The 25,466-nt window shown below is 39.4% G+C and overlaps 3 protein-coding genes across 3 annotated transcripts; 1 reads left to right on the forward strand and 2 right to left on the reverse strand.

Moving 5' to 3' along the window:
- The first annotated feature begins 5,966 nt into the window (after positions 1–5,966).
- LOC141831630 (protein DETOXIFICATION 49-like) lies at positions 5,967–7,614 on the forward strand. The gene has a single exon (XM_074719024.1). The coding sequence runs from the start codon at positions 6,000–6,002 to the stop codon at positions 7,590–7,592; it is 1,593 nt and encodes a 530-aa protein (XP_074575125.1). The 5' UTR covers positions 5,967–5,999; the 3' UTR covers positions 7,593–7,614.
- Positions 7,615–7,634: 20 nt separating this feature from the next.
- Positions 7,635–12,177, reverse strand: LOC141831631 (barley B recombinant-like protein D). The gene is made up of 3 exons (XM_074719025.1): positions 12,002–12,177; positions 9,434–9,556; positions 7,635–8,929 (listed from the first exon to the last, which is right to left on the reverse strand). The coding sequence occupies exons 2-3, from the start codon at positions 9,500–9,502 to the stop codon at positions 7,976–7,978; spliced, it is 1,023 nt and encodes a 340-aa protein (XP_074575126.1). The 5' UTR covers positions 9,503–9,556; positions 12,002–12,177; the 3' UTR covers positions 7,635–7,975.
- A 2,710-nt stretch (positions 12,178–14,887) lies between these two features.
- LOC141831648 (lysine-specific histone demethylase 1 homolog 3-like) lies at positions 14,888–24,617 on the reverse strand. Its single transcript, XM_074719054.1, has 8 exons — positions 22,075–24,617; positions 21,566–21,707; positions 18,661–21,165; positions 18,481–18,574; positions 16,989–17,449; positions 16,163–16,876; positions 15,759–15,833; positions 14,888–15,470 (listed from the first exon to the last, which is right to left on the reverse strand). Exons 1-8 carry the CDS (start codon positions 24,510–24,512, stop codon positions 15,405–15,407), a joined length of 6,495 nt encoding a protein of 2,164 aa, XP_074575155.1. The 5' UTR covers positions 24,513–24,617; the 3' UTR covers positions 14,888–15,404.
- Between the last annotated feature and the right edge of the window lie 849 nt (positions 24,618–25,466).

A 25,466-nucleotide genomic window follows, 5' to 3' on the forward strand; every position in this document is an offset into this window, starting at 1 on the left:
TTAGTGTTTACTTTTTTTGTTCATGTTTCTCATTATTTGTCTAATGAAAACCTTTTAAGCAAGAAGTTGAAAACCACCCAAAATAGAATGGTTATATGAAATGTGGAAGTTATTTGTATAATCCACTAAGTTTCAACTCAACATCGACATTAACTTGGGTCTTAGTCCCAAGAACTTTGGTTCAGAAACTCTAATATCATAAACTAATTAGTTTTTGTTGCCATCTCATGAAAGCAACCTATTCTTGGTATGGTTTATAGTCTACAACCAAACTAACTTAGCAATAAGGTAACTGTTAGTAGTTACCGATTTTATAGTTAGATTAATGCTTGTTGAGCTGTATCCATGAAGTTGGCCCATTGAAAACTAATGGATTGATCTTCATTAGATTTGGTGATTACATGGCTAATCTTTCTTATTTAACATTTCAGTTAATGATACAACTTCTTTGGAATCATCCAATAGTGAGTCAGATTCTTCAAGTGTATCATCTAATCAGGCTAACAATACAACTTCAAAAATCTTCCCGTACTGAGTCTGATTCTTCAAGTTTGTCATCTAATCATGTTAACGATACAACTGCTTCTGAATTTTCCAGTACTGAGTGAGTTTGATTCTTCAAGTGTATCATCTGAACAGGTTAACGATACAACTTCCTCAGAATCTTCTAGCACTGAGTTTGATTTTTCAAGTGAATCATCTAATCATGTTAACTATACAACTTCTTCAGAATCTTCCAGTATTGAGTTCGATTATTCAAGTGTATCATTTGATCAAGTTAACACCACAACTTTTTTGGAATCTTCCAGTACTGATTTGGATTCTTCAAATGAATCATCTGATCACGTTAATGATACAACTTCTTCGGAATCTTCCAATGTTGAGTCTGATTCTTCAAGCGTATCATCTGATCAGGTTAATGATACAACTTTTCAGAATCTTCCAATACTGAGTCTAATTCTTCGAGTGTATCATCTGATCAGGTTACCGATACAACTTCTTCGGAATCTTCTGGTACTGAGTTTAATTCTTCAAGTGTATCATTTGATCATGTACTGTGGATTATAGTTTTTCTTTAATTGGATGTTGATTTGTGTATTCAAAACTGAAACATTCTTGCAATTGGCGATCCACAGGATTCAGTGGTAGATTCAACTGAAAATGATATTGATGAAGAGAATATGACTTTTGAGGTCTGTGTTTCCTAAATATCAATTTATTTTCAATAAGTCAGCACAATTTTGAATAGGCTATGAAGGCAGTTGAACAAGATCAAAGTTCCTGTTACCATTCTTCCATAAATAGTTTATCGAGTAAACTAATCATACTGTTACTTGAATGTATGTTCTTTCTTTGGCTTTATTTCATTGTCAAAACTAATAATTTCCTTTTGCAACTTTAGGAGTTGCAACATTTGTGTGAAGCTATGGGTACCAAAAGTGAAGGATTATCAGATGAACTGACCGCTTCCTTGCCAACTTCTACATACAAAACCTGGCTATTTTGTTTTGGGGGCAAAAATCAAGAGTATGTATCCTACTCTGTTTGCTTACACAGCACAAAGTTGTCCTATAACTTTGAAGTATGATATAATTCTTCTATAAAATTCTATAAGAAACGTATAGTTGTAGGCAAAATAGCAACAAAACTGACTTTACTTTGATGAAAGTCAATGATGAGAGGTGAAAACAAGGCAAATATTTTGTGTATGTCAGAATCTCCAAAGTTTAGATATCAACTTCTTTCTTAAGTTCTGTTAACTGATTGCACACAGATGTGTGATCTGTTGCATGCCTTACAAGAACCGAGATCAGTCAATGAAGCTACCATGCCAGCATAAGTACCATAAACAATGTGATGCTAAATGGTTAACAATGCATAAGGTAACACTCTTTATCATTCTGTCGCTTATTTTGACATTACTCTTTTAGATCTATTGAGGTTATGCTCTACATATCCATATCGGATTTGCTGATTTTTATCATCCTTTATATCAGACATGCCCAGTATGCAAGCAAAATGTTTTCTAGTCTAAAGAAAATTTACACCAGAGTCACAGACAAAGGCCATTGCGCCATGAGGTTATTTCTGGGAACCCTTCCAGTTGTCTGTAGAGTGTACAGCACTGGAGTTATTTCTTTCTTAATGCAATAATTGAGATTTTCTAATAAGCATGATCAGATGGTTGATGGTCCTAAACCCAACATGAAACTGTGACATTATGTCATTCTGTACTATCAGATTTTGTTTCAATAACTAGTGTCAATGGTCGATTCCTTATCTCTTATTTGGAACTCTGTGTTTGTGGTTTTTATCCAAGTATAAATAGACTAATGACTTACTGTTTTATGCTTACCCTTTGTCTCACTTGTATGTATTAGTATTATTACAATTCTCTTTGAAACTTATTTGCACTGTTCCACATTCACTGAACAAATTGCTGAATCACCTACTATACCTGAACACAATAAAGTGTAGCTCTTTCCTAAAGTTCTTCTACCACTTATGGACTCACCCATTCGGTTGCTTCTATCGTTTGGTTCTAAATAGGAGAAGATGTTGAAGGCCTCATGCCAACTACTTCTTATGGCCTGAAAGTTCATTCCTTTTGTGCCATTTTAAGCTATGGGACCTACTACCTCAACAAGTTTGTCACTCTTTGCTCCTGTAAATACTAATACTCTTTTGTCGCTTATTATAGATTTGCTAAGAATGATTCTGATCTAGTTCATAGCCTATTAGAACTAGAAGGCACTCCATCTGAAAGATCCATCAGGTTTGATAATAATTGAGTGACATCAAACCAAAAATCTCTTTCACTTGCTCCCTTCTTGTGAAAGTTAATAAGGTTATTGCCAATCTCTTTCACATTGATGCAACCAGTTGAGTCGGGTTGTTTGGCCAGAAGGTGGTGGCAAAAATCAGGTCTTCGAGATCCAACTTGGTGCGACTCATATATGCCCATTCTTAGATTTATTCCTATGGATGTTTGATCAATTACCAATGGCTTCAAGTGGTCCAATCTCTCTTTCTTTCAATTTCTCTTCGACCATGGGCAGCAGCTGTAAGTCGGGAAACAAACTCCGAAAATCAACCTCGACAAAGGGGATTCATGAATTTGTGTGAAGCTTCACCTCACCTACTCTAGTGAAATGGTTCCCTCTTCTTTCCTTGTTGAAGCTAAATCTAGAAGATCCCTGACAAACCTGCAGAAGAAAAACAAACAAACAAAGCATAGAGCTTTATCAGGCCTTGCTTCTTCCCTACTCATGTTGGTGCTAGCCAAATCATTCTTGTCCTCTTTGCCCCCACAAAACCCCAGTCCCACTCCAACTCATTCAAACCCACCCTCCTCCTTTAAGCTTCACGGCCCACGGTCGAGCTCTCGTGAGCCATTACCACTGTCCATTTCAGTTCACAAGCACTTACATGCAATGGATGGCAGTTGAACCAGTGCCCACCTCAGTGCCAATCACACCAGACAAGTTCCATCTCAGGCTTGGCAGTCCATCCCTATCACCCTCAACTGGGGTTTTCATAATGCTTCATGTTCTTGGATCAGTTAATTCTTTTCTCAAAGAAGCCTTTGTTGGTTGGTTGCTTGCCTGCTCCTGTTGAGAAAGCTGATGTTGCCATATCCTTCTGTGCTGGCTTCTCTTATGAAAATTCCGATTCCATGCCGGTTAGTTCTCGCGCCTTTGATCGATTGTGTGTAGTTACCGGTAGGCTTCTTGGCGCGGGATAGAACGAGGAAGATGCTAGTCTCCTTGGTTGGTTATATGGTGGACAACCAAACAACTTTTATATTCATCAACTTGTAAAATTGTGAAGTGGTTTTCTTTCTTTCTTTCTGTATCACTTTCATTGAATTTGCTTGAAAGTGAAAGGCAAACCAGCAATGGTTGGTTATCTCCTCTTGGGCATTTTCAATATCCAATTGTAGTAGTGGATGGCATGGTTTATAATTAGGCAGTTAATTAGGATGAACTTGTATTAATAAACTAATTTTATCTCAGTTCATCAATCAGATTATGTATAGTATTAATCAGAAAATTTATATTAACTATATTATAAGTGTAAAATAAACTAATTATCAAGAGTCTAGAACAGAGTGCTAACATCTTCAAAACCTACTGATGCGTTCAAAATCTAGGCTTCCACTAATTGATAGATCTACATCGTTCAAAAATTTAAAGGTTTGATATTTTTTAAATTAGAAAAATCTTAAAAATTCATTAGTGGTGTTAGTTAATGAGTATTATTTTCTTAGATCTTATAATAAATTTTATTAAATCTTTGTGAATTCAAAAATTTTAGTCTATCAATCAATTTCAGATAGTTTTATTTGAAATTTATTGATGAATTTAAAGAATTTTGAATCATTTTAAATCAAAATTAATATATTTTTAAAAATCTAATGAAAATTAATGCTCTCAGATTTCAATTTAAATTAAGAATAGTAAATTTTTAAATGAATATAATAAAAATTTAAACGTGAAAAAAAAAGAAATGGATAATCATGTAAAGCGCAAAGTATTTTAAAAGAGCAATGATATACTATATGAAAAATGTATCATGAAAACACAATATGACACACTCCATGTAATGGGTATCATATCTATGCAGTAGGTTCCACATCCATGCTTATGCTGTCTGGAAACTTGGAGACGAGAAATGAAAAATGCGGAAACGGAAACGGGAAACGACAATAGTTGAAGTTTCCGGATTTTGGAAATGTCGAAGCTCTTCTTCCTCTTCCTCGCTCGTTGTGGGCATTGGGGCGTCTTGTCGTCCTTTTCCTATCAAAGATAGACAGACACGCCAAGGCTCTCAGACTCTAACGTCCTTCGAGGCTCAAACCTACCGCAGCGAAGCCTCGCCTTCCCCTGCCATTCTCCTCTGCTGATCGAGGACGGTCAGGGATGGCGAAGGGACAAGCGGAGGGGAAGAGATCGGAGCCGGTGAGTCGTTCTAACGAGGCGGTGAAAGCGGTGAAAGGGTTCGCGTGGAGTCTCCCCGTCCTCAAAACCCAGGATCTCGGGAAGATCGGCCCCGGTCTTGGAGTTGGCGCCCTGGCTGCGCAGATGAGATCTTCGACTGAACGCCTCCAATGCCGCCACTGCTGGGCCTCCATCGTCCTCCTTTCCCTCGGCCACCTCGTCTTCTACGTCGCCGTCGCACAGATCCTCCGCTACATCAACGGGTTTAAGTACCAGCGGCGGTGCCACAAGCTGACCCTTGCCCTCGCGATCGACCGCCTCAAGCTCGTCAAGCTGCGATTCGCTGCCTCCTCTGCATCCGCCGGAGGCGAATCCCCTCGGCTTCTGCCGGAGGACTTCGAGATCCACTACCAGGAGCCGTCGGAAACTTAAAGTTCGCCGTTTCTGGTAAATTTCCATGGATGGAAACGTTTCCCAGTGTTTCGGAAACGGAGACGTCACGGTAAATGCCGTTTCCAGACAGCGTAGATCCATGCAATACAGTATATCATATTATATTTTCATGCTACATTTTCATGTAGTATCATTTTTCTTTTAAAATTTCAAATTTTACATATTTAGTCAAATGGATAATACTAAAATTTAGTCAAAACACGTGATTAAAATACCGAAAATCTTTTAAATGGGCGGCAGAAGAAGCGGCGTTCAAAGCTGATTGCCGTGGTGAGAAGCCTCTGATATGGACAACCAACAAGCATCATCATCAGCATCGCATCAACAACACAACTCGACAATGGAGAAGGAACAAGGAAGAAGCAACTAGAAATCTGCGAGCGTGCCAAATGTGTTGGGAAAACTGCAGCAGAAGCGTCGTCGTTCGATCTGTCTGTCGACGGATGGCGAGATAGTGACAGTCTCCTCTCCCATCCGCGTAAACACTTTGACTGTTTACCAATTAACCGACCGCTCCATCCGCCTATATAACTCAACTTCCTCCTGCTCCTCCGACGAGTACACAGACAGGGACAGGGACGGAGACGGAGGAACCGAGGAGAGAACATGTGCGGCCATCACCGGAGTGCTCACGTATTACTTACGGTGCCCTTGGCCGCCGGCGAGGTCGCCAAGCCGGTGAATTGGGCAGCTTTGGCAGTCGGAGAGGCCAAGGCGATTGTGAGCTTGGCATGGCCAATGGTCTTCACTGGCCTGCTTCTTTACTCCCGCTCCATGATCTCCATGCTCTTCCTCGGCCGCCTGGGGGACCTCTCGCTCGCCGGCGGCGCGCTCGCCATCGGGTTTGCTAATATCACCGGGTACTCGGTTCTCGCCGGCCTCGCGGCCGGCATGGAGCCGCTCTGCGGGCAGGCGTTCGGCGCCGGCCGGCTCGGCCTCGTCAGACTCGCCCTTCACCGGACTGTCCTCCTCCTCCTCTGCGCCGCCGCTCCCATCTCCCTTCTTTGGCTTTATATACGGCCCGTCCTCCTCCTCCTCGGCCAGGACCCCGCCCTCGCCGCCGCCGCCGCCACCTACCTCCGCGCCTCGCTCCCCGACCTCCTCGTCCACTCTTTCCTGCACCCGCTCCGCGTCTACCTCCGGGCTCAGTCCGTCACGCTCCCGCTCACCGCCTGCGCCGGCCTCTCCCTCGCCCTCCACCTTCCGGTTAACTACCTCTTCGTCTCGGTCCTCGGCCTCGGACTCCCCGGCGTTGCCTACGCCTCTGTTTTCACTAATCTCAATCTCGTCGCCTTCCTCTGTTTTTACATTTATTTCTCCGGCCACCTCCGCGGCCTCCTCTGTTTCTCCGGCGAGTGTTTCCGAGGGTGGAGCACGCTCCTCTGCCTCGCCGTTCCCAGCTGCGCGTCCGTGTGCTTGGAGTGGTGGTGGTACGAGATCATGATCATCCTCTGCGGTCTCCTCGTCGACCGCCGCGCGGCCGTCGCGTCGATGGGCGTCCTCATCCAGACGACCTCCCTCCTCTACGTCTTCCCCTCCTCCCTCAGCTTCGCCGTCTCCACGCGCGTCGCCAATGAGCTCGGTGCGAACCGGCCCGACCGCGCTCGCCGCGCGGCCAAAGTCGGGCTCAGCTGCGGCGCCGCCGTCGGCGTCGCCTCCCTCTGCTTCGCCGTCGCCGTGCGCCGCGCGTGGGCCGGGATGTTCACCTGCGACCCGGAGGTACTCGCGCTGACCAGCTCGGCGCTGCCCCTGCTCGGGCTGTGCGAGCTCGGGAACTGCCCGCAGACGGCGGGCTGCGGGGTGCTGCGCGGCAGCGCGCGGCCACGGGCTGGCGCCAACATCAACCTCGGCGCCTTCTACTGCGTGGGGATGCCGGCCGCCGTCGGGCTCGCGTTCTTCGCCGGGTTCGGCTTCGTGGGGCTCTGGGTCGGGCTCCTCGCGGCCCAGGCGACGTGCGTCGCCCTCATGCTCGCCGTCATCGGCGTCACCGATTGGGACGCGCAGGCGGAGCGGGCGCAGCAGCTCACCGGCGGCGCAATCGCCGACTCCGACGCCGGAAAAGGCGTCGCTCCAAAGGATTCGGTTGTCGAAAAAGATGAAACCAATAAATTGCTTATAAAGATCGAGCAACAACAACAAATTGAAACACGAAGATCTACTGAATTCGATAATGATAATAATTTTTTCTTTTGCAATTAATTATATGAAACCTTTTGTATAATCAATAAAATTATACAAACTAACCATTTGGCATTTCTTCCTCTGCCTCTTAAATTCTGATCCAATATCAACTTCATACAACTAATAAAACATGAATTACTCAGAAAATTTAGTTAATTCCTACTAAATTTGTAATTATGCATGTTCATAGTGTTCACTGGATTGTTAGGAAATACTGAGAGACTAGAAGACCAATTCTTCATTCATATTCAGGAAATAGAACTCAGATACAACTACTGCATAGACATAGAACTCAGATACAAAATGCTAAAGCTCTAACTACCTTTTTCGGGGAGTCGATACATTGTATCGATAGATCTTCGTCTTTCTTGTTTTCCTACTCATCTATAAGACAATTCGTCTCACCGAATGGTGATGTATCGATTAGTCCCGTGCTTGGCCCAGTGTTCCCGGAGGTCCACCGGCAGCGATAGGTCATGGCCTTCGGCTGCAAGCCTGCTGAGCAGCCTCCTGAACACATTGCCGCTCATCTTTCGCCCTCCGACACGGGCGTGGCGCTTGTTGGGCATCACCGGCAGGGGGTACATGGAAAGAGTAGTTGTGCAACAGGAAGACTGCCATCCCCCATTACCCCATTTGTAGCATTGCCGGTATTTTCCAGTGCATGAACAGACAGGTGCTGGCATCATTGAGTCGTCGAATGTGACCTGGTTCAGACCGAGGTCTCGACTCTCCCAGTCATCATGCTTATGCAACAAAACCTGCTTAGCTGTGTTGTCTCCTCCAACCTCAACCTTCCAGTCATTGGATGTCTTTGCGATAGTGACCTGTTTGTTAACTCCACCAGTTTTACTCTTCCTGGGTGTCTTGAACTTCTTCAATGGGGAGGGGGAGGGTCCGGCTTTAGCTCCTTGCCTTGCCTTGTTGACATTCCAGGCTTTCAGATCTATATTTGAAGCAATTGAGACGGGCAATACCTCTCTAGGAACCTCGGTTTTAGGATTGTAGAGAGCATCTGGTGGTGTGTGCTGCGCCAGGGGCTGGACATGTTGAAGATGGTGGCGATGTTGCTGGTACATATGTTTATTACCACCACATCCAGATCCGCAATTACCGCTAATACCATTATCCCGTGCATATTCAAGGGCAGCAATCGCATTGTCACGTTCCGCAATGGCACTGTCCCGCTCAGCAATTGCAGCATCGCGCTGGAGGTACGCCATGTCTCGCTCGGCCAAAGCAGTCTTCCTCTCAGAAATGGCAAAATCACGTTCTCGTAGCGCTTTGTCTCGTTCCGCCATGATGAGTTTGATGGTTTGGTTATCCTTCTGGAGATGATGTTGAGGCACCATCCACTGTAAAATAATAAAAGAATCACAAGTCATGTAGATATATATAGTAACAAAATCTATGAGCTGCCTCATTTAAGTGCAGCATATCATGCTCATCTAAGAAAATGTATGAGTCAGCCTGCACAGGTCAGGCGGTGTCGATCCATATTACATGTCTACATGAGATTGTACTAGTTAGATCGATGATTGAGATTTCCAAATATTGTCGATAACCATTTGAAAACTGAATATATCCAGAACACAAATGAGAATCATCCTGCCAGCATGTATCTAAACATGATAGAGACACATCAGGCAAACTAAACTATTGTGCTTTGTAATGCCATAATACATCTAGCAAAAAACAGGTATTTTCAGACCAAAAGTCCTTCAACCATGATGTTAGATGATAAGTAAATGAAAATCCGACACTACAGTGTTCCACAATGTAGTTTAGTTTAGTAAAATGTTATGCAAATGAACTTCCGAAAAGAGTTAGAAATGTGTATCTGTAGGTGCGTCCCATACCTGTGCATGAGCAGGTTTGTACTGGTCAGACTTGTACCGTCCGTTCTCTCTTTGCCCACCATCATCCATTATCAAGATTAAATCACAAGTGGAAAGCTCAATGCATTATTTGTAAGCAGCAAGCTGTAATAAGATTGCTTAATTTGTAACTAAAATTAAAGTCTTAAATTAAATGCATAAGGTGTAACATAATCATTTCTAGAAATGCTCTCCCTAGTACACTTAACCATACCACTTCAACACGAAAAGATATACAACTGCAACTGAAGAAAAAATTACAGAAAATAAGTAAACAGGATAGAAACAGCGTAAGGTTAATCAAGGTCTCTTCAAACTTCATTGCCAGCAACACAAATTTTAGCTGCCCTTACATTCATGGTGGCCATGTAGAAGGTCAAGTATTAAGGTAGAAAAGGAAATGAGAGACTGGTGGGTGAATTCATAGAAAGGGTTAGGCTAACATCCTCCTAGCCACTATTTAAATACAACCAAAATTAACTCTTTAATGGACCCAAAGTCAGACAGGTCAAGGTGCTTTCTGATATAATATATGCCAACAAACAAATGCATCAGGATATTTATTTCATACCATTTACAAATAAATTGTACTAGTATTATTTCATAAACACATGAAAAATATTGAATGTATATTTTATAGTCATGCATGTCTGATTACAGGTGCCAGCAGTGAAACAGTTGAATCGAGAAAGATAAGGGAAGTCATGAAAATTCACAATTTGAAAGTAATTAATATGGAGAAAAAAAAGCAATAATTCCCTGACAGGAAGAGTCTTTACCCATTGATGGTGGTGCTTGTTTCCAAGTTGAATAGTATATACTATTCATTGCAGGGTGGTAGGAATATATGACCCATTTTTAATGACAAGCAGGGTATGTGCTATCTATCTTCCTAATGTGAATAAAACTTATCTTCATCAAAGAACTTATATATCCTGTTTGGCCACGTATAGAGTATTTCTTAAATAGGTAAAGGTAAACTATCTTGATGCTGACTAATATAAGACACCTTCAAAAAATCTTTTCTCTGACATATCATAATTGTGTAAATACCCCAAGATGAAAATTTTAAAAGACTAGGTTAGGTGGTTCCATATTATGGAATTGTTCAAGAAATTTCAGACATTGTAAAATGCTGCATAGGTCACTGCATTACATGTTTGTCTAAAAAGCCAAGAAGTAGCCCACATTTGTAATATGAAGATGAGTTCGGACAAAAGTTCTGTAACTATAAGAAAAAATTTATCGGGGTTAAGCATAGCAGTGAACTACATAGAAGGGCAGAAAAAACTAAGGCCTGTTTGTTTTGGAAAATTTTCTAACTTTTTTCTAGTTTCTTAGAAAATAGAATCTAAAATTTTGAAAAGATAAAATAAATAATTAGAATTGACTTTGTTACACATTTAAATTTATTAGCAGTGAATAGATGTAATAAATATTTTTCTTTTTAATTTTTAATGACTTCTGAGTTTCTGAAACTTGGAAATTGAAAAGAAAAAATTTCCAGTTGACAAACAAGGCCTAAACATTCTAATAACTTAAATAGTGTTTGAGGCAAAGAAAAAAAATGTACAAGAAATCTTGATTACATAGATTTGGTTCGCATAGACTTTGACAGTTATTCACTTGAACTCTTGAAGATAAGTATTTTTTTTTAACCTCTGCAAAGAAGATCTAAGATGCTTAATCGACAAATGAATTTGACAATATAAAAACAAGGAAATCACAAGGTAAAAAGCTTCTACAATATAAAGGTATGAGATGGATGGATCTACAGTTGGACACGACCATACCTGTGGCAATGTTCCTACATTACATCAAGCTCCTAATATTGAGGTACATTGCAAAAAGGATAATTCCATCAACTAATACTTGAACTAGCCAGAAATTTGCCTACTTTTTTTCAAAGTGCAACAACATTATTATATCAACTCATGGTTCGATCATCAGAAAATGAATGTCATGAGAATGAAAGTTACTTATGTGAGTAAGAAAAAAAGTTGAATTTTTCCCTCACATATTAATGGTCACTCTCAAATACGACAAGCTTTACTTTTGTAGACCAAGTATTTCATGTACACTTATATTGCTGAAGATTCCCTGGTAAAAGCAGCAAGCATACTCTTGTGGTAAATACTACGGGAACATGAGGAATTCGAACTTTTTCAAACAAGCAACATAGCAATTGAATTAGCATAAGTTGAACTAGAGTCTTCTCTCCTTCCCAAAACAAACACTCCCAGTGTTCCAAACCGCACGGGAAGAAAACACACGGTAAGAAAAGAATCAGAAGTAGGGTTTTAAAATACGAGCACTCACAATCAGAAAACATCATTTTTAAAATAAAAAAAAAAAACAGATTTTTCCTAAAAATCAAAGACGAAAAGTTTGATTAGACGATCGTAGAAGGAGCTATCACAGCTCACGAGAGCAATGCGACTTCAAATCAAAGAACCAGACAAAAGCACACTCGAGAACGAGGTAAAAGCAGTGCAGAAAACCTAAAAGATGTATCGAAAAGAGGGGACGAAAAGGATCTACAAACTCAACTTGATTTCTACCGTCTCTTGGCTTCCCCGAGGAGCATCGAGCGGATGGAACTTGGAGAAATCACATCTCCTCCTGCCGCTGCTCTTCCACGCCACTCCTCCACTCTCGTCCTCTCTTCTCATCCGTCTCCCAAGACCAGAGCTCCGCTCCAACCTATGACTGTCCCTGGGTCCGTCCCTGTTCCCTATGCGTACATCTCGAACCTCCCAAAATAGACAGATGCTCTCGTCTTCCCTGTTATTTAATTTTACCTATTTAAGTATTTTATTTATTCAATTATTATTTATTTTATTCTAATCTTGTGTTTACTTGGATGACAACAATAAATAAATAAATAAATACAACAATTAATTTCTCTTATTTATTGAAAAATTATTTATAGCAAAATAATAAAATCAAGGTAGTAATTATATAAATTCCAACAAAAATATAAAAAAAAACATTGTAAGGTATTTTAGGCTCATCAATTACACAATTGTTCTTCAAAAATGAATAAATTCTGAGGCATTCCTTGGCAACAATCACAGTTTGTCCACAAAGATTTGATTTGATCTGATCTGCAACAACAACAAAAAGTTTCAATATTAATAAACTTCCACAGCAGATAAACTTTACTGACAAATCAACAAGATAAGTTGATGTTCAGCTAAAGAAAATTGATAGAATCTTCAGAGTTACTAGATCAAGATCTTTAGCAATGCAGAAGGGCATAAGAATTTTCATCCTGGTCTGTAAATGATAGAGAAGAAGAATAACCATTTACATTGGTTGCAGCTTTCTTTGTTATGGAATTTGATCCTGGTTCTAACTTTTGAATCATACAAGTTGTCACAAGCAACACTAAAATCTTGCAAAAAGACCATTTGACTGCTTCCTTCTCGCATCCGATTCGTCGATTTGCATTGTTCTAATCTTGAAAATTTATAGAAAGATGATAGTTTCAGAAGCTCACACAAAGGGGTGGCCTCTGGTTCTGATGTTGTTGCATTTGCCTAGAGTAAAGCAGTAAAAGAACCAGAATTTAGCACATTCCATCATGGCAAAGAAGTATCAACAAGCATAATCACAAATTGAATTACTGGACTTGAAGAAAAACTAGCTGGAAACCTTTGCAGCTTTCAGATTCTACATCAGGAAAGTTGCAGCTTTTCCAGATGAAGGATCTTGCATTTTGCATCCATTTTCTGATGTATTAGTAGTGGCATGCAGATGTGGCTTCTCATCCTTAAATCTTTACTATGAATAGTTCTGATCCTGTTGCATGCTTTAGTAACTTCAAATCAATATAACCAGAATGAGTCTTAGAAAAGTAAAAACTGGAGGCAAGATAGAGCTAGAACAAAGCTCTTCAGTTCATATGAATCAAAATCAATGCTTCTGACTTGAAATTATTGCTATTTTATCAATAAAAATAAAAAAATGAAATAATACCACATGTGCACAAAGTAGTTCTAGAAGGAAGATCATGGACATTCAAATTTTTTAAAAAAAATGAAATTGCATTGTGTGTAACATGGATGCCTTACAATTCACAACTATAAAAAAACAATAGTTTTGAATGATAGGCAGCATCATGTCACATGCAACCTAGATGGAAAATATAATTGACAAACCTGGATCTTCTAGTAACAATCAAAAAGTGCGGTTCAAATTTGTAGTTTATGAACTTGATGTTTACTTTAGTTCCTAAAAAAAGGAAAAGACAGATGTAACTATGAAATAGTCTACATGGAGCTCTTTCTTCATTCACCCAAGCACACAATGCAAGTCTAACACTGATATATGTGCATGCAAGATGCAACAGCTAGTTAGACTGTGTAGAGAAATTGAATTAAAAAATGCTTACGACAAAAGAACTTGAACTGGAAGCTTAACACAGTAGCAAGTAATGCAACTTACTCTATGGGCAGATAAAAAAATCATTCTTGTCACCAAACAATTTCCCTTGATCAGTTGTCAAAATGTAAATGAGACAGAAAGTTCAAGTAAAAAATATGACAATAATGCACTTAAACAAAGCAAACCTCACTTCAAAGACAAATTTGAAGTGATTACAAATTGAGAAGTAATGAAACTTAGGACAACCAAAGTAATGAAACTGAAAAAAAAAAGTATATTACAGATTGAGAATCTACTCCCAAAACCACTATGATCATGGAAGATGTATGTTTTGATTATCAAGAACTTGTAAAAGACAAATTTGGTACTAAATTAAGAAGGTTAACTAGAAACATCCATCGTCAGAGAGCCAAACTTTTATAAGTTAAACAGAAAACAATTCATGACTAGCAATATATTGCAAGGACTCTGTTTTTCTTTTACGGAATGACATGGAAGAAAATGAAATTGGACCTAATCATGGTGCTGAACTATGATTTATCCTTTGAGGATTTATTGATTAGTTGTTGAATATAGTTTAGAAGACTAATCCAAGCTTTACCATTAACTATCCAACTGCATGAATAAAAACTCAGTTAGCAATCATGCAAAACCTGAATAACAATCAAAATATCTTCTGACTATGATTGCAAGCCAGATGCTATAGAAAGTTAGCAACTATAGAGCATAGTTGGATAAGTTTATGCAGTGTAGGATGCTAGTTACTGACATGACAAACAGATAATAAGATGAATCATTCGATGGGAATTGATTAATCCGTCATTATCAATTTACATCATGAGAGTTAATGCAACTGACAAGTATTTATCACAACCTAACAAACAGAAAATGCGGTAGTACAGCAAGTAAACATGTCATTTAAGGAAACAATAACAGAAATTGAGAATACTGTCATCAAAATAAAGTGTTATTTTTCTCATGAATTTTCTCATGAAAAGGTTACAAAGGGTATCAGCGATATCAATTCCATAACTGTACAGCAAGAAGAAAGCAAAGGCAAAAGTCTGCACTCATCTATGAATCCTTGATCAAAAGAATAAGGAAGCTCTGTGACTTGAGACTGTAATTTGTCAAATGGGACAATGCAGTAAAAACTACTTCATCATGTAGACATAATACCACAAAATATTTGTCAGAACTCAGTTTCCTAAAATCCTGCACGAAATTCCATTGATTATCCATGCCCTCAAACATTGTGGCCATCTATCACCTTTGCATTTCCTCCTGAGTAGCCAAACTTGGAAGGAGAAACTGCATTAGAATCCTCAAGGATAAACCTTAAGGTGCATTCATACAGCAGCTGGTGGCCGATAAATCCAATCAAGATATCTTCATTTAGCTTGAGATAAACATCAAAAGGCATTCGGCACAGCTGGTCCAGAATGATGTTGCCAACACATCCTGATTCCATCCACACAGCAGTCTAATCTGTAAATGTTGGACTTGTATCATTCAGACAACAGCACTTCAAGTGTATCCGAATTCTGTGGCATTCCTGGCAACATCACAACTTCACGCCCTGATGCATAGTCAAGTGTCTTTCAATCAACTTGTCCACAAAAGATCTAATCTGCAACAACAAAACTCAGTAGATAGTCAAAACATGACAGCAGGAATAAAATTTTTAAAAAAATATCTCTGGAGATGGAACTTTATTGATAAATTAGCAATAACATTAATGATGTGAAACACAGTAGTACACAAAAGACAACAAATCAAAAAGATAAGATGTGATTAGCTAAAGAAGATTGATCAAAACTTCCAAAGTTGTTAGAAATATATCAAAATCTTTAGCATTTTACAAATATGTTTTGCATGAATAAGTAGATACAGTTACTATATGAAAAGTTGAACTGACCTTGTTCTTCCGTCTAAAATCAAGAAAGTCATACACAGCCATATTTTTTTCTCTTTCTGTACATTGTTCCATTACCTGGCAAAGTCAAAGTCAAAGTAAAGGAATATAAGAATAAAAATTCTAGAAACTGAATTTCAAAAATTTATAAAAGTTAGTTGATATATCAAATTATCAAGATGAAATTAAAATGGGAATAATATCCTATATAATCATATCAAATATGTCCGGGATCCAATATCTAAATCATGATAAACAAAACATACTAAAGAAAAAAATGCCTGGTACAGACAAATCAAAATAATTGAGAAGATAAAGAAAACTCTTCATCTGTCTCCAGATAAAATATGCACGCTAAAACAAGTTATTGTACTGTGTATGACTTAAAAGCAAGGATAAGGATTTGCCTTGGTCGCAGCTTTCTTCATTATGGATTTGTATCCTTCTCTGTCAATCTTCCTAGTTCTGTATAAAGGCATCAGTAGGGAAGCCACAAAGTCCACAACTCCCTGTTTAATATGGTGGACTCCTCTTACTTGATTTTCAAACAATGATTTGTTTTCTTCAAATTGTATGGCAGCAACTTCCTCACTGTGACACTGGTTTCTTAAATCTGGCAACACTTCCTTGTTGGATTCTTCCTCATCTCTCATACAAATACTGTAGTAAAAATCAGCATCCGCATCCATTGCCTGTGACTGCCATCTCTCTATCGCAACAGAATCCTTGACACCACCATTACCAGCCGTATCTGTATCAACCCATGCTCTAGTCATTCTGCTATCTATTGCTACACTTTCTCCAGAATGTTCCCTTGCATTTGATGCATATGCCAATTCATTTGAATAGCTAGAATGAGTATGGTTATCACCAGATAATTTTGAATTGTCCATGTTACCACATGGAACAATAAAATCAACAGACCAATCCCTAACCCTGCAGTTTCTTGAATCTATTTCTGATGCACAATCTTGCCTTATAAAATTACCATCAGATTGCCTCCTTCTGACATCCAATTCATCAATTTGTACATAGTGTTCACGCCTTGCAAATTTATGGAAAGATGGTATCTTTGGAAGTTCACGCACTGTAGTGACCTCTGCTTCTGAAGTTGCATATGCCTAAAATAAACAATGAAAATTTGAATTTAGCACATTCCATCATGGTAAAGAAGTACTAACACGTGTAAATAAAAATTGGATTATTGGATGTAATGAAAATTTAGCTGTAAACCTTTGCAGCTTTCAGAGCAGCAGCTCGTGCAGATTCTATGGCAGCAAAAGTCACAGCTTCTTCTTCAGAAATAGCTAAACTATTCTTTGTAGCTTCCATTCTCTGGAAATGCAACGATTTGACATCAGATTTTAGGCTCATTGATGATTCTACCTTTGTGGCTGCAACGTCAGTCTTTCTATTGTTTGCTTTAGATGGTGAATGACTTCCAGAAGATGAACGAACTTGCATATTGCATCTAGTTTCTGATGTGTCAGTAGATGCACGCAGATGGGATTTTCCATCCTTAGATCTTACTTTGGAAAGTTCCAATCCTGTTGCTTGCCTTAGTAACTTCAGACCATTAATAGCCTTTTCCTTGCGGAAAACTTCTACCCACATCTTGACAAGCTGGCTTGCAACAGAACGAATATCACGACTAGTATGCACACAAACCTTCTCCTTAATGGTTCTTCCAATTCCTATAAAAGGAATAAGAAAAGCTAACATTTTAATTTAACAATGCTTAATTAGAGATTAGTGTTGTCTGGACATAAATGCAGTCAAAAATCAAAATAGATTCATGTTAAAAAGGAGTACTAAAATATATTTTTATCAATATCCCCTTCTTTAAATAATTGATCCAAGATACCTAAAAGTCTTACAAGGATTTCCTCTCCATCCACCTTAATTCATGAAATAAATAGTAAGCCATCATAAAATAAATAGTAAGCCTCACATAATAGTTCAAGCAATAGAGAATATCTCCTACCAATGTTAAAAACTAAATATCAAAAGAAAGAGAAGCAAAATATACACTTCTATAAATTGGTCATATATATTACCATCATGAAATGCTAGAGGGGCAAAACGAGTTGAGTCAAGCCAATTGTGTAATGTCAAGGGCAACTCACTTGGCCTAGACATTGGCCTAACATGACCCATAAGCAATTTACATTTTTTTACATTGAATTTTATAAATTGCCCATTCTTATCCCTAAAATAATTTTTTAAAGATTTTAAAATCTATCAAATTAGTCATAATTTTTTCCTAAACATTTAATAAAATATTGGCTTAACATTTTAGATTTGATATCATTATTTTTTAAAAAATAATTGTATTTTGTAATATCTTATTACTAAATTCATGACCCATAAGCTGGCACAGATCATCCTGGGCCCAAGCTGAGCCTAGGGTAATGTCATCAAGGGTTGTGTCACGAACTTGACATGGTTCAAACTTCAAACATGCCCTTGCTTGGCCATGACACAGGTTATTGACAGTTTGACATCCCTATGAAATTCCATATCAAATATGCTATACAGTATTATATGTTTGAACCTACAATAACCAAGAATTGCCGTGCTAGAAAGATGCATAACTAGGGCAAACAGATAAAGTTTCAAGTTGTACCAATGTAATAGAAGTGACAGTTCAATCTAAAAGAAAGAGGAATTATAACCTGGAGGACACAGTTATGAAAAACCAAAAATCATTTGAAAAACAGAATACCTGATAGACGAACAGCAACTAAATCAGTTGATACAAGCACAAGCAAGCGGACACAATGTCGCAAGAGCTGAGTCGAATTTTTCCCCAAAGAATCCTGTTTTCATGAAGAGGGAGGGGAAAGAGTTTGTTTAGATATTAATCATGAAGTTTGCTCATAAAGATTTGACTAGGAAATCTTACAAGGATCCAAGTGTTCAGTGTGCCAAGTCCTTCTCTAGTCCCAGTGAACGATTTTAGAGATTCAACAGGAAGACGCAATAGTTCTTTAGCCAGATGAAGTCGTCCGGATGTAGTCTTTGCACTAAAGAACAAGTCCTGTAATACAGAATCCTTGGTGGGCAATGACTGCTTGCCATCTGAAGAGCTTTTGGATAATGCACCCAGTTTGCATGCATCAAGTTGCTTAGACAAGTCCTTTACTTCATTTCGTTGACTGTCAGACTGTTTTTGTATAGCTTCCATCAACTCTACCTCTGCTAGGTGATCCTTACCAGTGGTCAAGATGTCCATAATGCGTACTGCTTCTCGAAGACCACTCATCATAGCACCACCAACAGTATCAGGGTGCTCTTTACAAGTCGCTTCACCCGCAAAAAATAAACAGTTTGCAACTGGCCTTCCCAAAGTATCATAATCCTCACCAGAAGCTCCAACAGCAACATAAGAATAAGCACCCCTACTAAATGGATCCATGCCCCAATTGGTCACAACAGATGCAACTGGATCTGGTACAGCTGCTTCACCAAAAAGCTTTCGAAGAACCAGCAACGCATGGCTGACATGATCAGAGTTGTCAAAAGTTTGTCCATTCTTAGCTGACTTTCCAACAACAAGTGCTATAAGAACAGGAGCACCAACTGTCTTCTTTACATTCCAAAACATAAAACATTGTCCCCTTTGATTAGTTTCTTCTGCAGTAGCTCCAAAGTAGTCGACATTATCATCCCAAAAAACTGAAGGGAACTCCAAGATGACTTTATTCAGCACACCAAAGCCAAGCCTCCGTATAGATGCCTGCTTCCAATCTGGTAAGGTAGGAGAGAATTTGATAGTCTCTGCCTTTAGGCAACCAAGTGGCACACTGATCAAGACTGCATTCCCTACAAATTCCTTTCCACTTGAGGTAATTACTTTAACCTGTTTTTCATCTTGAAGGGCCCCACCTGTTTCATTAACATCGTAGATAATCTCAGTAACATTTTGGTTCAGTTGAATATCAAGTCCCGTGCCTAGACTTTCTACAACTGTGCTGTATCCCCCTTTAATCATACAGTGGGGGCCACCAAATCCTCCATAAACATCATCTTGATTCCAATGCGGGAGAGATACATCCGTGAGTGGTGCAGCACAACCATATTCCAAATGTGCAAAGTGCCAATTCATCACTCTTCGTTCCAAGGGACTCAAAACATTAGTTTTAAGTTCATTGTCAACACAATCTGTTGATCTACAAGATGAAGAATTTACAGCTGCAGCTACCTTTATAGGATTATTAACTAAAGTTGGTTTATCAAACTCTGTGACTATATCAGATGTTTCCTTGGACGTGCGTCGGTACCTGATAGCATATTCCAGTCCATCCTCAAGAGACATGTTCATTGCAGTCTCACCGTGTTGTGCCACAAGAAGTTCCATGTCGTCAAGAAGACTATTATATTCAGTTTCCAATGCCTCATCTAAATCACTTGGAACTTTATCCCCCGTGACTATATCATAGAGTGGGCAATCACTATTTAAAACAGTCAACTCAAGACCCAACTGGCTACATATTAAGGATGATGGATCTGGCCTTCTTTCAGTAGCAACATCAGCCTCTACACCAGTGATGATGCTGGCACCAAGATCAACGGGAACTGAAAGTGAGGAGCGATCTGTGTATACACGACCCCCAAGTCTATCTCGAGCCTCAAGCACAGTCACACAAAAGCCCTGGCGGTGCAAATGGCGTGCTGCAGTTATGCCAGAAGGACCTGCTCCAACAATAATTACCTTCTTCTGAACATTTGGATCAGATTTAGTACGATTATCTGTACCTAAAAATTGTACAGATGCCAAATGAACATTAGCATGTCCACTCTCCATTTCTTTGATACTATCTGTATCAGAGAAAGCCAGTGCATGCTTTGACGAAACATCAACTATTGGTCCACAATTAATGGTGTCGATTTGTTGACAAGCTATCGGAGCTTTACAAGTTTCTGCATTGTCTTCTTGATGAGCATCACTCTGTCTAGTCCCTTCATCATGTGAAGTAAAATTGTCAACCGCATTCATTAAGTTGAATTCTGAATCCCGGTACCCTAGGTTCCCTATCATAGAAGTGAAACATTCAGTATCACATGCAGTAACTGCTGGCACCACATCTTGCTCTATCTTAGTCTGCCCATTCACCTGAACATTTAGAGAATGCTCCAATCTGCCACAAGGTGGCAGGAAACTCTTTCCTTCATCATTTCCTACAACCAATTTCATGTTTTGCTGAACTTCAGTGAGATTGTTATCCGACACCACTGTAGTATGCTCTGGAAGATTAGCCTGAAAGAAGTTGTGAGTAACTTTGTCCAAGCCAGCTGCATTCGCCATGTGATCTCCCTTATCTTGAAGCTTTTGTGGATCTCTGTGATAAGACAGACTACCAAGTTTCACTATGTCTTGCTCTGAAGCAACTCCTGCATTAATGTAACCCTGCAAGAAAGTTATTAGCAGCTGAATTTCTAAGCTCATCGTGCTAGAGGTGTCACATCAATCGAGAAAAGAAACACATATAGACAAAAGTACAAGTAATCTTAAAAGATGTCCAGAATAAGGGAGAAAAACTACTAACCAGGAAGGTATAGAAAGTTCAGGAACATGGAGCCTTATGTACAAAGATATGAACTAAGACTTCACAAGGCACACAGACACTGATTAAATATGATTTAATTGCAGGTATTGAATGATGATGTGCAACACCAGAAGGATAGCTATCAAAATTAAGATTTAGATGTGCAATACTAGAAGGATAGCTATCAAAATTAAGATTTAGAGGACTCATATGTCTTCTATTAATTCGAAGAAAAAAAATGCTTTCTATGAAGTAACTTACATTCCGGTCAAGAAACATGTAGATTTCACGAATGAGGGTTTGACGTGGTGGTTCATCCTTTGAAGGAACATCACTTACGCCACAGCTCATAAGAGGGAGTATGTGCTTGACATCTTTACTCCAACATCCTAAAATGAAGTTCCTGCCATTCAAAGTAAAAAAGTATTTGTACAGTCAATTAACAGACTAATCGACACAAAGGTTAAGCACACCTTGAAAAGATTATGAATCATCTTTTCAATTTTTATACTACCAACTAGAAGTAATTAACATTTAGTAAGGATGTAAGGGGAAACAAAAACATAGTAAAACACACTAGCTATTACAAAATGGAAAATGCAAAAATGCCTTGATTAAAAGAAATACTTTTTGGGATGCAGAAAAACATAAGATAAAAAAAAGAACAAAAGATATGCTGGTGCAGAAAAGCTAAAAGTGCAAATAGCAGATAGTTCCTTGTCAAAAGATAAATAAAATTACTTCCTACAGGTTCTCAGAAGGTAGTTTACCTGCTATCCAAATATTCTTGAAGACCGCCTCTACGCTTTAAGACATCCCTGAACTTAATCTTCTCAATATGATTAACAGCATGAGGCTTTAGGCCAGCAGCTACTGCCACCGAATCAGAATTACTAGCATCATCCACTGAAAAACATGATTTAGCTTTTGGTCTAGAAGATCGGTTTTCATCAGCTGCAGGTATACTTGTGTAGAAACCTTGCTCATGCATTAGGATTTCCCAATCAACGTCTCCCTCACATGCCATGTCACCATGCCTATGCATTTTTGCATAGGAAATTGTAGATTGGTTATCTGAAGTTTTTCTATCAGATATTTCTTGTAGTTCATTTTGATGGGTTTCTCTCTGATTGAGTCTAGCATCAAAATTAACTGCATCAGGATCCTTCTTGGTTGTGGGAACTTTATTAGTGATGGAAGATGGTTCATTGGAAGCATCGTGTAAGATAGGATTTACCAATGAGACTCCCTCACTGAAAGCTTGATGTACACCATTATCAGGTTCAAGATCCTCAGCAACTGACATCCTAGCAGGTAAGCATTGTGAACTGGAGGATCTTGCATTATGATAAGCTGAATGATTTGGATGGGCAATTGAACTATTAGTTTCTTCTGCATTCACACCCGCATGTGAGAAACACAAACAAGACAAATGTTCATTATGGTCTCCACCAATCCCACAAGTTTCATGGAACTCTAACTGAGGCTCTTGATGTTGACCCCTCAATGAAACTTGAGGACACAAAAGTTCATTATGGCCTTCAGAGTTTATCACATTTGTTATTTCAATTCCAGATGGTGTCTTATCATCATGATAGAAGGACATTCCAAGTATTGTTCCAGAATTTGATCTTGGTATTTCATCCCTGGATAAATTTCCAGTACAAGGGTGGAAATATCTATCATTCAGTAAGGGCTTCATAAATTCCTTCTTTGGATTTCTAGGAGAACAAATTCCTTGAGGAGCTTTAGGAATGCCTTTATCAGCGGAAGTGTTAGGTCCCTCGACTTTTTCAGACAACTTATTGTTTGAAAGAAATTCAGTTGTGTACTGGCGTTGTACAACCATAACCCCATTGCAACCCTCAGATGAAACATCGACAGAATTTGATAGACATACAGGGTGCTTGACATTAGCCTCTTTTGTTGCGATCTTATCATTTACCTGGTCAGGCAGCTTCTCATAGAAGGTTTGGTAAGGAGTTTGTGCCTGACAGACAGAAGGAGCAGAATCATCTAAAGTTTCCTCAAAATGTCCATCAGAACCACCGTAACAATCAAAATTTGCACTTCCCTCATTAGCCAGAACTGAAACAAAAGATGCTTCCTGAGTCAGGCAGCAAAGTGGTTGTTTGAAAGCACTAGCTGAGTCAAGAACATCAGATGCCGTTGGAGTAAGTACCATATCTTCCTCAAGCAAATATGAACCAGTCATTGTTTTTCTCAAGGAAACAGGTTGTTCTATAACCAACATTCCAGCATCAGAGTTCCCACACAAATGCTCCTTTGACAAGTTATTGATCTTCAAGTCTGGAAGAGTACAGTAATCAGACTTTTGACGACTCTTTCTCTTGATAACTTTTTCTTGGGATCCATCTGCAGTTGAGGATAAACGACTCTTTCTCTTGCTAACTTTTTCTCTGGATCCATCTGAAGTCAAGGATAAACGACTCTTTCTCTTGATAACTTTTCCGTGGGATCCATCTGAAGATAAACTATGTTTCATAGAAGGAGAACTCAGAAGTACATCAGTAGAAACCATGCCCATTTTGAACTTCATCTCGGCGTCAGTGCACGAGGTTCCCCCTGTTCCTTTCACCTTCTTGGATGGATGAACACTCTTGACAAAGGTGGACAGAGAATCTCCCATTCCCGCATCTGAAAAACTGTTGCCATGCACCGGGGGCATTCCTTTGGCCTCATCTTTGCCGGTTAAAGCACGCTGAGATCTTCTACGTCCATGACCACCTGAAGTTCCTGGTTGCCCACGGCGACTGAAAGTATCCTCCATCTTGTCCAAATTTGCACTATCCAATGAAAGGGAATCCTTGGATCCTTCAGACAAGAGGCCACCAGCAGCAGCTTTTCCTTTCTTCGGAGCCTTCAGCTTCTTCCTAAAGCTGGCCAATGTATCGTCCATCTCACCCACATGTATCTGTTCATCACATCTAGGGTTTTCGACCCTAACTCCAACTGAAGGGGGCTTCCTCTTTTTCGCAACCTTAGTCTTTTTGAAATTGAACAGGGAACCAATCGGTCGCTCATCCTCATCAAACTCGCCGACCTCCGCCTCATCCGAGGGCAAAGACTTCCTCTTGCGCCCTTTCCTCTCCATCTTAGAACTCGCGGACCTCGGCTCCGAGTGCCCCGGCTCTACCTGGCCACGACCACCGGGTGAGACATCATCATGCGTATTCTCACCTTCCATCAACGCTCGGCCAAACACAGCCCTTGCCTCATCAAAATCACGACTTTTCCCCTAACCGTTTCCGGAAAGCCTAAACCGCCGATCGCTCAGGCGGCCATCGGAAGCCGAGAGATCACCCCGTGCAAAAGGAAAGGCGTGGGAGGGGCGAGGCGGCGGCGACTAAATTCCTGGTTGTCAGAGAGCGAAAGGGGGCGCAGAGTCCCGTTGCGAGGAAGCGGAGGGGAGGGAAGAAAACCCGACCTGAAGATTCCGGCAATCGGGAGAGGCCGAGCGGGGAGGGAGGGAGGGCGGGCGGCGGTGGCGACGGCGACGGCGAGGAGGCGGAGGGAAGCGGAAGTGGGCGGGGTTGAGCTCTTGCAAGGCAAAATGATTCCCTTTTTGTGGAAGCTGTTTTGCCTTCTCCCTTTTAAGGCTTGTATTATTATTATTATTATTATTATTATTATTATTATTATTATTATTATTATTATTGTTATATATCCAATTAAAAAATATATTTATGAGATTTATAAACTCTTTGGAATATCCAATCGTACCTTGTAATTATTTATAACAAAAGTGTCGATCAATAAAACAAAATTTTATTGATAAAAAAAATTAAGAATTGAGATCATTTTAATATTTTTTTTAAACCTAAGACATCATCCTCACAAAATTAGTAACAAAATTATTTTAATTAAAAAATTACAAAAATACTTAATGATTTAAAATAATTCTCAACTCTAAAAAAATTATACAATCTTACTTGTTACCAATTGAATAGTAATATAATTTGTGAATAAAATTTTCACCTAAAGTTAAAAATAAAATAAAAAATAATAAAATATATATGTGTGTGTGTGAATATTAATAAAATAAAAAAGTTACAAAAATAGATGAAAATAAGGATGCTAATGTTAAATAAATATTAAATATCAACAAAATAGATACTTGGTTATTCATTTATTTTCATAA

The sequence above is a fragment of the Curcuma longa genome, chromosome 7 (assembly GCF_044706935.1).
Source record: "Curcuma longa cultivar G26 ecotype Majalengka, Jawa Barat chromosome 7, ITB_CL_G26_1.1, whole genome shotgun sequence".
NCBI classification, from domain to species: domain Eukaryota; kingdom Viridiplantae; phylum Streptophyta; class Magnoliopsida; order Zingiberales; family Zingiberaceae; genus Curcuma; species Curcuma longa.

Excerpts from the sequence above, each read along its gene's own strand:
- LOC141831630 (XM_074719024.1), top strand. The coding sequence starts at position 6,000 with ATGTGCGGCCATCACCGGAGTGCTCACGTATTACTTACGGTGCCCTTG.
- LOC141831631 (XM_074719025.1), bottom strand. The coding sequence starts at position 9,502 with ATGGATGATGGTGGGCAAAGAGAGAACGGACGGTACAAGTCTGACCAG. Across the intron at positions 8,930-9,433 it reads ACAAACCTGCTCATGCACAG|TGGATGGTGCCTCAACATCA; the intron begins GTATGGGACGCA and ends ATTATTTTACAG.
- LOC141831648 (XM_074719054.1), bottom strand. The coding sequence starts at position 24,512 with ATGGAAGGTGAGAATACGCATGATGATGTCTCACCCGGTGGTCGTGGC. Across the intron at positions 18,575-18,660 it reads CACTGAACACTTGGATCCTT|GATTCTTTGGGGAAAAATTC; the intron begins GTAAGATTTCCT and ends TCATGAAAACAG. Across the intron at positions 16,877-16,988 it reads CTGCTCTGAAAGCTGCAAAG|GCATATGCAACTTCAGAAGC; the intron begins GTTTACAGCTAA and ends TGTTTATTTTAG.